At 43.3% G+C, this 15146-nt stretch overlaps 1 protein-coding gene across 1 annotated transcript in view; it reads right to left on the bottom strand.

Annotated features, from left to right (window-relative positions):
* LOC149306977 (ubiquitin-associated and SH3 domain-containing protein B) overlaps positions 1-4876 on the bottom strand; it is a 73747-nt gene extending 68871 nt beyond the window's left edge. The window contains exon 1 of the mRNA XM_089537418.1: positions 4586-4876. Within this exon, the coding sequence (XP_089393544.1) occupies positions 4586-4839 (254 nt within the window). The 5' untranslated portion in view covers positions 4840-4876. The remainder of the gene's footprint in view (positions 1-4585) is intronic.
* Between the last annotated feature and the right edge of the window lie 10270 nt (positions 4877-15146).

Here is a 15146-nt window from a genome sequence, read left to right as displayed (position 1 = left end):
AGATTTGGCTGGGAAGGGGAGTCATTTCAAGGCAGACCAACCAAGAACAGAGAAACGTGGCACATTTTATTATACTTTCTTAATGACTGGCTTCTTTAAAAACTGATAGTAGTGCCTAGGAATCTGAAAAGAGTTTCCACTGAGCCAGACAAGTCTATCGTAATTTAAAAGCAAGCCTATTGTTCAGAAAAAAGAAGTTTGTGTCCAGATATTCTTGGACTGCAGCTCCCATCATTCCTCATTGTCACCCATGGCTGGGTTCTGATGGGAGTTGTAAGTCCATCAATATCCAGAGGGCAAAGTAATGCCCCCCATTCCTGCAACAGACTGAAGAGCTACAAAAAGAAAAGCTAAGCAAATCTCATCTGTCCTCTCTCCCCGCACCCAGTGTTCCTTCCTGCTTTAATTTCTTCATGAATTAAATAATCCCAGATCCTAGACATGATCTCCAGCACACGCAGATGGGTTAAGAAAAGCACAGGCTCTTGGATTATACAAAATGATGCTTCTGCTTGATCCTGCCTGAGCTCCTTGATATAAATGAAATACCTTTCCTCTTTGAAGACTGAGATCCATCTGGAACAACTAACCAAATTATCAAACATCTCAAATTGCAGTCACTTCAATAGACCTTTTTTTTTTTTCTTTCTTAAAAAGTTACAAATGCAACACCCACATTTTGTATCTAGGCAATGGATATAGGGACCTAAATGTTGTAAAGGCACCAGATCCTTTCTGAGGTTAGAAACTAAGCAGAGTCAGCTCTGGTTAGTACTTGAATTGGAGTTAGTACTAACTAATGTGGTTAGTACTCGGATAGGAGACCACCAGGAAATAAATACCAGATGCTATAGGCTATATTTCAGAAGATGAAATGTCAACGCCACCTCTGAGTATTCTTTGCCTAAGAAAACCCTATGAAATTCACAGGATCATTATGAGCCAACAGACAACTTGAAGACATACACACAATGCATACATGGCAAGGGACACATGGTGCATATGGATGAAATGGCAAGGCTGACCAATCTCCCCTCGGTATTGCCAACCTTGACAGAAGCAGAGGGCTTTCATGGAGGCATATTGTTACCTGTCAGTTCAGATGTCAAACATGAGAACAAAAGGCCAGCTGAGATGACTCACTGAAAAAATCACATGCCCCTTGCATTTTGCAGCAGCCTGTCCCAAAGAAACTAAATCTTGATACTGAGGTAAGGGAAGCAAAAGGTTTAGATCAGTGATCCCCACACCTCGATCCTCCAGGTGTTTTGGACTTCAGCTCCCAGAAGACCCAGACAGCTTTGCAAACAGCCAGGAATTCTGGGAGCTGAAGTCCAAAACATTTAAGGATCAAAGTTTGGGAAAAACTGGTTTAGATGCTGGCATAGGTTGGTGCTGGGATACTTTTAAGAAGTGCAGGAGCACAGCCAGTTCTTTTTTAAAAGGTAGGCAATACCATTGACACTCTGGTCAAGACAAGGTCAGTACTTGGATGGAGGACCACCAAGGGATCCCAAAAGCATTAGGCCATACTTCAGAGGCAAGCAATACCCAAACCATCTCTCGGTATCCTTTGCCTAAGAAAAGCTTATGAAATGCATGGGGTCACCATAACTCAATAGGTGATGCAAAGGTGTGGGTAGACACCCACAGCTCCCATGGTGTGCCCCCTTGGACTCTGTTTGGAAGGGCTCATTGGCACAGCACATGTTCTGCATGCCAATGTCCCCGGAGGTTCAGTTTCCAGGATTCTCCCAGAAAGGGCTGCACAACATCCATGAAAGTGGCTGCCAGTCCATGCTGGCAATACCAAGGGTAATGGAGAAAGGGTTTTGATTATGACCTGATATAAATGACTTTCCTATTTTGCCTTGCATCCCCTGTCCCTGTTCTTTGAACTCAATGGGTCCATCATCAGGTAGCCAGGGAAGCAAAGGGCACAAAAACCTGAACCTGCAGCCTGGCCAGGTGCCAAGAGCAGGTCTTCTACCCTGGGCATCACCTCCCCAACTCCAAATCTATCTTAGACAGTAGCAAGTGTCAGCATCCTGACCAGTGTGGCATAGTGGTTACAGCAGAGGTTCCCAAACTTTAGTCTTCCAGATGTTTTGGACTTCAGCTCCCAGAAGTCCTGACTGTTTGCCAAGCTGGCTGAGAGGTCTGGGAGGTGAGGTCTCCAACACTTGCAGGGACAAATTTTGGGAACCACTGGGTTAAAACATTGGACTGCAATTCTGGAGACCCATGGTTCGAGTCCCAGCTTGGTCATGAAATCCGTTGGGTGACCTTGGGCACGTTGTTCTCTTTCAGCCTCTGGGAAGGCAATGGGCAACCTCCTGTGAACAAATCTTGCCAAGAAAACCCCATGATGGGTTTACCTTAGGTTTGCCATAAGTCAGGAATGATTTGAAGGCACACCACCGCCACAACAAATTGAGGCCTTCTTGCTCCATCTCCCAGGTTCTCTGGAGTTGGATGTAGGCAATCCTGGTCCAAGCCCAGGCCCTCTTTGGCTTGCCAGCAACATGCCAGCTAGCATTGGTAAAGAAGAGGAGATCACCTACACAATCTGAGCTCTTCCTTTTTACCCAGAGGATCTGATCTCTCTCCTTTCCCCTTCCTCCTTTCCATAGGTCATTTTCATCTCGCTCCTCAGGTTCAGGAATGCTTCTCCCTCCTCTCTTTCTGAGATACATGCCTAGACCAAGGTGACCAGATGTCCTAACCGCCAAGGAGGACAAGGCACCACAAAAGGTAGGACATTCCAAAAAAGGTAAGATGTTGCTAAAAACACTCATTATCAACATAAAGTCATGCTTCTTAGTCCGGCTCAGGACCTCTTGAAATTCCTCCTGCACAGAAATGTAGGACGTGTCTTAGAAAAGGAGGATGTGTGGTCACCCTGGCCTAGACACCCTACAACATACAAATGTACAAGACATCACAATGCATGTGTGTGCAAGAGAGAGATTGAAAGCGAGGGATGATTCCAGTTGATGATGATATTTATTTGTATCCCACTTTCCCCCTAAAACTGGGACTTAGCTCACAGTTTAAAAGGCTGTCCTTCTGCCAGCAGTTTAAAACCTTCTTATGCAGACAGGCTTTTAAAACATAATGTTTTTAAAGGACTTGGGTGGTTCGTCACCTATTTAGCCAGCTTCAAAGCCAAGTTAAAGAGAATGCCGTTCAGGGAAGCATTCCCAGACATGACACGACAGTTATCCAATGTTCATTTGAATTTGCTGTCTGCTATATTTTATTGTCTGAAGGTGAAGCTGTATTAATATGCATTATGTTTAATGGTTTTCGTAGAAGGTACGCCTCAGGCAGGTTTCTTTTATCTGTTTTAATTGATTGCATGTGCAAATTTACAGCGCTTGGTAAATAAAGCTTAATAATAATAATAATAATAATAATTGTATCACTTTCAATGTTTGAAGTAGTCCCCTTTCTTAGTTTTTGGTGGGTTTTTCGGGCTTGTGGCCATGTTCTGGAAGAGTTTATTCCTGACGTTTCGCCGGCATCTGTGGCTGGCATCTTTCCTTTTCAACTGTGTTTCATTCATTTCAGAAGCAATCTATTATAATATAGTAACCATTGAATTCTATTGTAATGTCTCACTTCTCTATGTTTTTAGTGGTATTGTTCCTTTAATATTGCAAGCTGCTCTGGGTCCCAGGTCTGGGAAATGTGGGATAGAAATAAATCTATTGATGATGATGATGCAAAAGGGGTGCATTAAAAGAGAATTATACCCTGGCAATATTCAAAGAGATGCACATAGGATGGGTGTCGTGGATATAGGTTTGAATTGCCTGGCCCCCAATGAATGAAAGGTCCCATAGATGTCAGGCGCCCATGATGCCTTGTGACATCCCTCCATCTCTCTCCGCCATCACAACAGCATCACACTCACAAATAATAATAAAAATAATAGTTTAATAAAAATAATAAAAATAAAATAAATAATATAAAACAATAAATAAATAATAAAAATAATTATTATAATATAAAAAATAAAATAAATAATAACAATAAAATAATAATCATAACATAAAAATTAAATAAATAATAAGAAATAATAGTTATAATAAAATAAAAAATAAAAAATACTTATAATAAAATAAAATAAATGATAAAAATAAATTAATACATATTATTTTTATTATTATTTGTGAGTGTGATGCTGTTGTGATGGCGGAGAGAGATGGAGGGATGTCACAAGGCATCATGGGCGCCTGACATCTATGGGACCTTTCATTCATTGGGGGCCAGGCAATTCAAACCTATATCCACGACACCCATCCTATGTGCATCTCTTTGAATATAATAATAATTATTAATAAAATTGTTATTATAAAGTAATAATAATAATAATAATAATAATAATAAAGTAAAATAAAATATGCCAATGTATTTCTATCTCGACTCTGCTCTCTGCCTCCTTGCCCTCTGCCTAGTCCTGGATGCCAAGGAGGACTGGCTTTTGCAAAATGAGGATGAGGATGCTGAGGATGCCACCTTCTGGTCCCAATGCTGGGCTGCCCTGAACCCCTTGGAAAGAAGCCCCCCTTGAACTCACGCTCGTGCTTTGGGGAAGCCCATGGAGAGGAGGATGTCGAGGGCAGAGCCGTGCTTGAAGGTGCCGCTCCGGGGATGCGGGTTCGGATGCTGATGCTGCTGCTGCTGCTGCGAAGGCGGAGGCGCTGCTGCTGCTGCTGCTGCTGGCGTTGTTGGCTGCTGCTGCTGCTGCTGCTGCTGTCGGCTCCTTCGCGGGGTGACTTTGCTGTAGAGCTCTGCCTTGGACGAGGCTGCAGCCGCCGCAGCAGCAGCCATGGCTGGGGCCAGGCTGGGCGATCATCGACCCATGCAGAAGGAGAAGGAGAAGGAGGAAGGCTGGCTGGCTGCTAAGGCTCGGGCGATGCGGAGGCGGAGGCGGCTTCCTGGGGAGGGAAGGAGGGCAGCTGCCTCGTCCTCGCCAAAGCCACACTCCTCCTCCTCCTCCTCCCAGCTCTCTCTCTCCTCCTCCCTCTCCTCCTTTTTCCTCCTCCCTCCTTCCCTCCCTAGTTCTGCCTTTGCAAAGGCCCAGCAGCAAAAGCAAACGCCTTGGAGCACGTCTGGATGCAAGCAGCCCCGACACGTGTCCCCAGAGCCCTTGGAGGGGCTCTTTGCGACATACACACACACATATATACAGACACACAATATATACACACACATACATATATACACACACCTATGTATATGAATAAATATAGACACGCACACACACACACACTCACACACATGTATACCCACACATACCCATATATATAAATACACACACACAGAGACATAGACACACCCGCACGTATACACACACATCAACATACCTACACACACATATGTATATACTCTCACTCACATACCTATATGAGAGTCATAGCGGTTTGAATGTTGGACAGTGACTCTATGAGACCAGGGTTCGACTCCCAGCTCAGCCATGGAAACCTACCAGGTGACCTTCAGCAAGTCACACTTTCTTAGGGGCTGTACAGACCGCCCCTTCTAGTGCCAGATCAGGGCCACAGCAACCACACGCCACAGCCCCGATCTCTCCTGTCTGTGCCATGGAAAGGGCACCATAGCCGCCGGTGCCATGGCTTTTCAGTGCTCCTTTGGTGCTGCATCATCCGGACGCAGCGCCAGTTGTATGGTGTGGCACACAACATCATGCCAACCTGGGGACAGAGTCGAGCCGTACGTCGTGTGGACGCCGTGCCCCCACTCCTTATGGCCGGTTTGTACACCCTCTTAGTCTCAGGGGAAGGCTATGGCAAACCTCCTCTGAACCACTCTTGCCAAGAAAGCCCCATGATAGCTTCACCTTAGGGTCACCATAAGTCCGAAACGACTTGAAGGCACACAACAACCAAAACAAATACACATATACATACAAGTGTACACACACACACACACATGTTGTGTGCCTTCAAGTTGTTTCCGTCTTATGGCAACCGTAAAGCAAACCTATCACGGGGTATTCTTGGCCAGTTTCTTCAGAGGGGTTTTGCCCTGGCCATGAGGCTGAGATTTGCCCATGGTCAAAGGTGGGTTTGCATGGCCAAACCAGGATTCGCACCCTGGTCTCCAAAGTCATAGACCTATGCTCAAACCACTACACTAGGCTGGCTCCTTAGTTGGCATTTATTGGACTGTATTCCCAGTCATTGTAACCACATTCAAACTTTTCTTAGATTGGGGTTTCAGTGTTGGTCTTTCAAATGTGGGAGGGCATGCATTTTTGAAATGGTGATGGCTTGGTAACCTCTGCCTGCCATTGCTTTTGCAAAATTATGCCCTTTTAAGAATGGCCCCACTCCGTCTCCTTCCATGCAAAACTTTTCACTCCTTCTGTGCTGAGAAATTGGTTCGGTTTGTTTATACCTTGCCTTTTCCTCAAAGGTGGACACAATAAAATCCATGGTCAGTTTCTCTAGAGTCAGGTTACCCTTTACCTCCTCCTGCAAGATCGTGAACACCGGCAATTGCCAAGGCAGGGTTATGGCGAAATGTCACTGCATGCTTCTGAACAGAGTTCTGCTTCCTTCTGCCCCATATGAAGCTTTCTGTGGGCTAACAATAGCAAGGCTGTGCAATGAGGAGAACAAAGAGGAGGAAACACAAAAGATTTCCGCAGGCTCAGCTCTGGGTTGAAAAAAGGGCTGCCTTGTTTCCAGGAAATGCTTTTGCAATTGTTTGATTGCTTTAATGTTATGAAATTAAGAAAGAGAAACAGGCTGTTGTAAATGGCTTGAGAAAGGAGGGGGGAAAACCAGCCATGTCAAGTCAGCAATAAAACACACAGAGGCCGCATTCCCACTACTTTTTAAACCGGATCACAAATCAGTTTGAACCAGTTTAAATGACCCTGGTTTGCACTTGAACCAAATCACTGAAAGGATTTGGAGAGGGGGGCCATGCACCAGACCCATTCAACCCGTGTCTTTTTGACGTTGATTTTTTCCATGTCTTTTTGGATAAATCGATTCCACGCAAGTGTGAACCAGAAGCAAATCAGAATCGATTTAAATTTGCCCTTTAGCCAGCCGGAGCGGGTCCATTTTTAATCGATTCATTCATCAACATGAACCACAAGTGGGTTACTTTATTTTATTTTGCAGCAAGAAAATGCGATCGGGGCAAATGTAGTGCGAACCACGCTCCGCTGCTGAACTGATCCATCGATTTGGATCGCAACGTGATTTATTTGTAAATGGGAATGCGCCCAGAGTTCAATGGGAGCTGGATATAAGCATGTGTAAGACTTGCGCATTTCATCCCCTTCAACATTTCAAAGATGAAAACCGGGAGGTGGGAAGCTGAGCAACCTGAGAGTGAGGTCAAGATGGCAAAAATTATTAAAGCGGAGGGACATACAAGCTAGGAGTGGTTGCAGTGGTTTGCTTTTGCTTGAGCCTACTGGGAAGGACAAGATTCTGCCCCATCCTCCCCTGCAACGGAGTTAAGTACATGCAAACTGCTCTTGCACTTTGAACTAAGTTGTCAGCAATTGGACTAAGCTGAGGACAAAGGAGAAAGTGGAAGGAGAAGAGAGAAATGGAGACATTTTAAAAGCAGCTGAAAAGAGGGACAAAGAGTAATAGGGACTGTCCTGGCCAAACTGGGACAGTTGCAGGATATGTGATATGAGAAAAGCATGGGCCTCAATCCAATAGTAAGTCCCCAGAGGTAGGGTGCCCCTTCCCTATTTGAACCACAAGAAGCTCCTGGTTCCAAGCATCCTTGGTGTAACCCAAAACCTGAGTGGCATTTACCAGAGCCTAAGTTATTCCTTCGTTATTTCATTTTGCCCATGTGGCATTCATAACAGTATCAAGTCAGCCTTAAATGTAAAGGGGAAGGATTATATGTGACCCCAACTACTTTTACCACTCCCACCTTTGAATGAAATGGTGCCATTGAATCCAACCCACAGGTCAATGCAGGATCTCCATCTAGATGCAGTGTTTCCCAAACGTTGGCCTCCAGATGTTTTGGGCTTCAGCTCCCAGAATTCCTGATTGTTAACCAAACTGGCTTGGGTTTCTGGGAGCTGAAGTCCAAAACACCTGGAGGACCAAAGTTTGGGAAACACTGAAGCAGGGAGCTGTCCAGCCTCTTTTTGCAGACCTCCAGAGAAGGAGACTTTACCATCTCTCTAGGCAATGGATTCCATTGCTGAACTGCTCTTACAGTCAAGAAGTTCCTTCTAACGTTCATTCGAAATCTGCTCTCCTGTCACTTCAACCCATTAGATCTAGTTCTACCATCCGGGGCAGCTCAGAACAGGCCTGCCTGCTCTTTCAGAGCAAATACTTGCTCTTTGGCAAGGTGAGCAAAAGTTGATGGGCAACATTCTTGGAAGCCTTTTGCCTGAATAAATACATTTTCTTGCTATGGACTCATTTGTCACGGAGGCCACCTGGTGTTTAGAACTAAGGCTGCAAAGGAAAATAAGTTTTAAAAAACACACACTACCCAAACATTCCCAGGCTGTGCCCAACTTTTCGGGGTGTGGTTGAGGCAGGGTGAGCAGATGTCCTCCTTTTCCAGGACATGTCCTACATTTCAACCTTCTGTCCAGGAGGAATTTCAAAATATCCTCCATTTAGAGCATGATTAAGAAGCATGAATTTTTATTTATATCAGAGTTTCTAGCTCTCATTTTGTAATGCCCTACATTTTCCTTGAAGGCCCTACATTTTATTTTTATCCTGCTTTTCTCCCAGGTTGGGACCCATTTTACAGTCTCTTGTTGTCCTTTGCAGTTATGACATCTGGTCACTGGGGGACGTAATCCCAGAGTACAGGTGCAGAGGGGAAGAATTATTAGGTGTGTAAATGTCAGTTTACACACTGACATTTACACTACGGCAGCACGGCGTAGTGGTTTGAATGTTGCACTACAACTTTGGAGACCAAGGTTTAATTCCCAGTTCACCATGAAACCCACTTGGGCAAGTCACATACTCTCAGCCTTAGGGCATAGCAAACTTCTTCTGAACAGTGCATGCCCAGAAAACCTCATGATAGGTTTGTGGCCACTAAAATGACTCAAAGGCACACAAGAACAAACCTCAAATAGTTTTTTTGTGGGGTTTTTTGGGCTATGTGGCCATGTTCTAGAAGAGTTTCTTCCTGACGTTTCGTCAGCATCTGTGGCTGGCATCTGAAACGTCAGGAAGAAACTCTTCTAGAACATGGGCATATAGCCCGATAAACCCACAAAAAACTATGGATGCCGGCCATGAAAGTTTTCGAAACCTCAAATAACCTGATTGGCCTTGGGAATATGATATACAATGACTTGTGGTGGTAGGACAACTTATTCTGGTCCACTTTAAGCAGAAAGAAAGTGTCCTGGACCATCCACAAGATGAAGAACCTGTCTCCAGTCTGATCTGTCCCCAGGAAAAGGCCCTCTTGGTGATGTCCAAATTTGGGGATTATTGTTTGAATGTTGTCATTCTGGGTTTTCAGAGCAGCTTTGCATATGAGCTCATACCCAATTTAGGGGTTATTCACACTGTGAAAATAATCCAGGATGAATCTGGTTTAAATCTCTGTTGTCCACACACATCCAAAATGCACCCAATTAAGTATTTTGGGGGGCTGCAAAAAAAAAACCCTCTTAATCTGGGATAATTGAGATTGAGTTTTCCCCCAAGTTTTTAAAAAATGATCTACATCATCAGTAGTGTGAATAAATGAATCAAATAGACCCATAGATCCAGGATAAAACCGCATGCCTTGAATATGTTTCAAATATGTTCGTACTGGTGACTCCAACTTTATTCGAATGCTTGCATGTGTGAGTAACTGAACTTGCAGAGATGCACATCGATGCGGTTCCATAGTGTGAATAACAAACCCAGAATTCACAAAGGGATGATTTGCATCCTTGCGGTAAAAGAACAACAACGTCTGAATGACCCTTTAGTATCTTGCTTCTCTCCCCCTTTGCTCTGTTGAATTTGGTTTCCCCCTCTTTGATCTGCTGCTATTGGGCTCTTTTTTTGTGGGAGGGAGAGGGAATTTTTATTGAAACCTCACTTTCTTTTGGTTTCCTTACTTTTTATATTGCGGGCTTGATGTGGATAGGATTTTATTGCTGCAATATGATTTCATGTGGGTGCTATTGAGTCATTCGGATTTTTTTCCCTTTGAAGAAGAAGAGCTGAGTATTACATTTGTTATAAGACACAAGCATCCCGTGTTCTGTGCAAGTCTGCACACAGCCAAAGAATTCAAGATTGTCTCAGTCCTATTTCCTTTTCTTACTTTCATTGGACCGTTCTCAGATTGCTGTGTTTCTATGAACCCCACCCAATATTAATGCATTTTATTACATTTCAATCCTGCGTCTTCTTCTCAAGGCAGGACACATAGTTCTCTGTTTCTGTTTTGTCCTCATGACAGTCCTGTGAGGTAGGCTGGTCTTACACAGGGCTGCCAGGGTGAAAACTAAAGACAGATCCAATATTGTGAAGTCGAAGGCTTTCACGGCCGGAATCCATAGTTTTTGGGTGGGACTTTCTAGCTACGTGGCCATGTCCTGGAAGAATTTATTCCTGACGTTTCACCTGCATCTGTGGCTGGCATCTTCAGAATCTTCTCTGCATCTACACTGCAGAATTAATGCAGTTTGGCAGCTGTTTAATGCCATGGCTCAATGCTATGCAATCCTGGGATGTGTAGTTTTGAAATATTGAACCTTCTTTGTCAGAGTGTTCTAGTGCCGCTCCAGACTACAAATCCCAGGGTTGCACAGCATTGAGTTAAAGCCATGGATGAGGACTTTTCAGACTTTGTAAATCATGGTTTCTCTGTAGGTCCTGGAGTTCCCTCTAGTGTTGGAAGAAGAGATTGCCTATGCTTTTTAAAATTATTATTTTTGAACTCTCTATATCCCTCCCTCCAATGCATAATGCAAGGTTTTTCTGCACACAACAGTCAGTGATGTTTTGTGACACAATATTTGTTATTTATTCAATTTATACCTCGCCTTTCTGCCAATAGGAAACCCAAGGCAGCTCACCATTCAAGTTGAAACAATACTTATAACCAGATGCTAACGGGAAATTATTTTGTTTGATAGTTCATTTGTTTAGCAGCTTATAGATGGAAAAGCTTACACAAATTATTTCAGACTGTTGGTATGAGAAGTTGTGTTCTCTTGCTGTCATGGAAGAAAATGACCGAACAGGGTCCACAACTTCATAAATGAACTTCATGATGACACTTTGATTATAGATTGGTTTACATTTCTTTCTTTTATCGACAGAAACAGGCGTGATCTAGATCCACCTGATTCTCAAGTTGGTCTTTGGAATGACATCTTCACTTGAAGGCTAGAAACGTATGTACATGCATCTATTGTATGAATGTTGTGAGTTCAGTTGGGTCTATTTTAGTCAGGACTAACAAAATGATTTAAACTGAAGTTTGTTTAGCTAGGGCTGTGTCTGCACAGTAGAAATACTACAGTTTGATACCGCTTTAACAGCCAGGGCTCCTTCCGACAGAATGCTAGGATTTGTAGTTTTGGGAGGCATCAGCACTCTTTGCCAGAGAAGGCTAAAGACCTTGTAAAACTACAAATCCCAGGATTCCATAGTATGCAGCTACAGCACTTAAAGTGCATCATTTCTACACTGCAAGTGCATCCTCAATTAACAGGAAGAGGAATTAATTGAAGCCCCACTGCTTCAGATAGCAAAAGGCAGGCAGATAGCTGCAGAATTTCTCTGCCATCTAGTGGAGAAACTAGGCACTGACATTAGAATTGGGAAGTAACTGCAGAAGAAGGTATACAAATGGGAATGATTACATGATAGCCTTAAAAATCCCTTACCTTTTATTAAAAATTGCATAAAATTATCTTTAGGGTATGTATATAAGGTGTACATGAAACATAAACTAAGTTTGTGTTAAAACGAGGTTCTCATCTCCAAGATATCTCACTATGGGTCTGCAAATAATCCAAAATCTGAAAATTAGATGACAGCCTTCTATGATCTTGTGATGGAAGTTGTTGTCCAGGATACCTGGAGAGCACCAAGTTGTAAAAGCTTGCACTAGAAGAGTGAAAGTTGGCTCCTAAAACTGATCGCTGAGAAGCTATTGCATTTTGGGAAGTTAGTTAACAACAACACATCAAATGCACAACCAGTTAAATCTTTGAGCCTGCATGGGATTGCATCTTAATAACAATGCAGCTTAACAATATTCCATCAATGTTGGAATGACTCACCAGGGTAGAGCTTGGCAGTGGAACCAGGTAGGGTAGTAAGCCTTCTATCCCAATAAGAAGGACCCAGGAGAGCCAACCATACTGGGAAAATTAGGAGGCAGCTCACTGGGCAGCCGATCTAAACTGGCGAAGTAGCAACAGCTGAGAGAAGGTTTAAAAGCTAGCCAAAAGGCTGAGCAAGAAAAAGAAGGCAGTAGAAGATGTTGGCTTGGTCAGGTCCTTCCAAACAAGCCACCCTGGTGGCAATGGGGCTGGAAACTGCCAGGAGAATGCACTGAACAATGCAGCTGTCTCAGGATTCCTCCTGGGGCCAAGTAAGTGCAGTAGTAGCCAGTTTTCTACCAACTCCATTTTAAAGGTTACAGACAGGGGGGCTTTGTCCAGACCTGGCCAGTGTGGGTTGAAGAATTATCCTAGCCTCTGCAAAGGGAAGCAGTGAACAACAGGCTTGTCTAAGTATCCAGCAATGTTAGGACTCCTAGGAAGGGGCTAGTGGAGGTGTTTTTTTGCCTTGAGATGGTAAAGAGAAGAAACTAACTGTGCCCATGATGAAATGAGGCCTCTGTATTAGGACTTTATCACACAAAGCTGCCAAAGTGGAATTAGAGCAGGATAGTTGTATCTTTGGCTGTACCTTATCACACAAAGCCATGTCTGTCCTGTAGCTGCTTCATCTTCTATCTGTTCTTGGAGTGCTCCTTTCCATGGGCAAAACCCATTAATGCTTCCCAATTGCACAGTTTTACCACTGCTGATTTGCTTGTGATAAGTTGATTCACGTGTGGTTCACTTGTGATTCATTGTCCTGTTGCCATCTTCTGTACAATGTGATGTTGGACGATTTGCTGTTATTATTCTGATCATTTAAAAAGAACACCCAAAATTGCTATTTGGCTTGGAATGGGCTGTCCTGTCCAGGTAACCAAGCAATGCTCAGCTAGTCCAATAGCATCAAAAATCCACCAAACAGTGATACTTCTATAGGCCCAACCAAAATACACAATATACAAACTTTTGAAGGTGGATTTTTGATGTTATTGGATTTACTGTATGGCCAGCACAACTACCTCTGAATGCTTACCTAAGTCAAACTAAACAAGTTTTAATCCTTCTTGCATCTCCTACTGACATACTGACCTTCATGTCTGCTTTGGTCATAAGACCACTGTGATACGTCAACAACCTGTTTAAAAGAAAATGGCTCTACCAACAGCTCTGTTGCTCTCTCTTTTCCAGTGGCATGATGGCCATTTTAAGTCTGCATTTTGAGGTTAATTTTCTAGGACAATTCGGAGATAAACAGAACTAGATCTGAAGCTTCTCAGAGTGACAAAGGAGGGATGGAGCATCCAGTGGTTGCAGCAACCTCAGCAGCAATAGGGTGAGCTTCGTTGCCTGCATGAATTACTTGTATCCATGGTGCCGGATGATTCTGTGAAGCCAGATCCTCAGAGGCTCGACATGGAAAACATAAGGCCAGCCTGATAAAGGGACTATTGTGCGCACCAAATTCTTGTACCCTGATGAAAAAGAAACAAGATGTTTCAGTCACCGCCTAGGGAGGGTAACCATCTGATGGAATGAGGGCCATACAGTCACTTCCCCAGGGGGTACCATGAAAAGGCCTTGTGTTCTTACAATGGAATAACTCCTCCATGTTTGCTTTGAGCTGGTTTTCTTTTTAGAACTTACTTGTGGAAGGTTTTTTTTTAAAAAAGAAGACTCTTCCTACAGAGTGCTTGGTTATTAAAAAAAAGTTGTGGGATGCAATTTAAGGTTTTGTATTTTTTATTATAGTGTGTGTGTTAGCAAAAATTCTGAATATATATATATATATATATATATATATATATATACACACACATTCATACACACACACACACGTATACACACACACTGAATTCTGAATGAAGATAGATAGATATTCAGAATTCAGTCTATGTACAACCAGGAAAATATGAGAAAAATACTCCTGTGCACACTATCTATCTATCCATCATCCATCTAGTAATCTATGGCCTGTTACAGACTGCCAAAACAAAGCTGCTTCGGGTCTCTTTGGAGGTATGCTATTTAAACGATGCATGGGTCCTAAGAGTCCGGAGGTCGTGCCAAAGCCACACTCCATTCCTAAGCACTGGAGTGCAGCTTCTGGATTCTTAGGATGCATGCATCATTTAAACAGCATACCTCCAAAGAGACCCGAAGCAGCTTTATTTTGGCAGTCTGTAACAGGCCTTAGTATATAAGGCTCATCATCAGAAAGCTGGCAGTCAGGTGGTGAATGGTCCATCACAGCTCTGGCTTGAATCTTTCTGGTTAGTCTCACCTGGTATAGGCCCATTGATTCAATTGCTGAGTGGTGAGTTGACACATCTGCACATTTCAGTGATTGATTGGGTAGTATTCAGATCTATGAATGCAAAGATGGTGTGAAATAATGTTGATCTGCATTGGTAGAAGGGCATCCCATGTGGATGCAATCACAGGTCTTCCAGGTAAGGTGAGTTGGGAGATGGGTCCAATCTGCACTGCAAAAAATAATGCAGTTTGACACAGCGTTAACTGCCAATGATCCGTGCCAGGGAATTCTGATTTTTGTAGTTTGTGAGATATAATGGGCATTTGGTATCTGCTGGTGTTTGGTCCAGGACCTCTTGTGGATACCAGAACTTATGGATGCTGAAATCCCATTGAATACAATGGCATAATAAAATGGTGTCCCTTATATAAAATGGCAAAATCAAGGTTTGCTGTTTGGAATTACTATTTTTTTTTTTAAATTAAGCCATGGATGCAGAATCTGTGGAAAAAGATGACAACTATATTCAGTTGTCAGAGAGCTCTT

The sequence above is a fragment of the Sceloporus occidentalis genome, unplaced genomic scaffold (genome assembly GCF_023333645.1).
Source record: "Sceloporus occidentalis isolate IW3139 unplaced genomic scaffold, rSceOcc1.0.p SCAF_9, whole genome shotgun sequence".
Classification (NCBI taxonomy): Eukaryota; Metazoa; Chordata; class Lepidosauria; order Squamata; family Phrynosomatidae; genus Sceloporus; species Sceloporus occidentalis.
The sequence above is the reverse complement of the archived record's forward strand: the minus strand, read 5'-3'. Positions and strand labels throughout refer to the sequence as shown.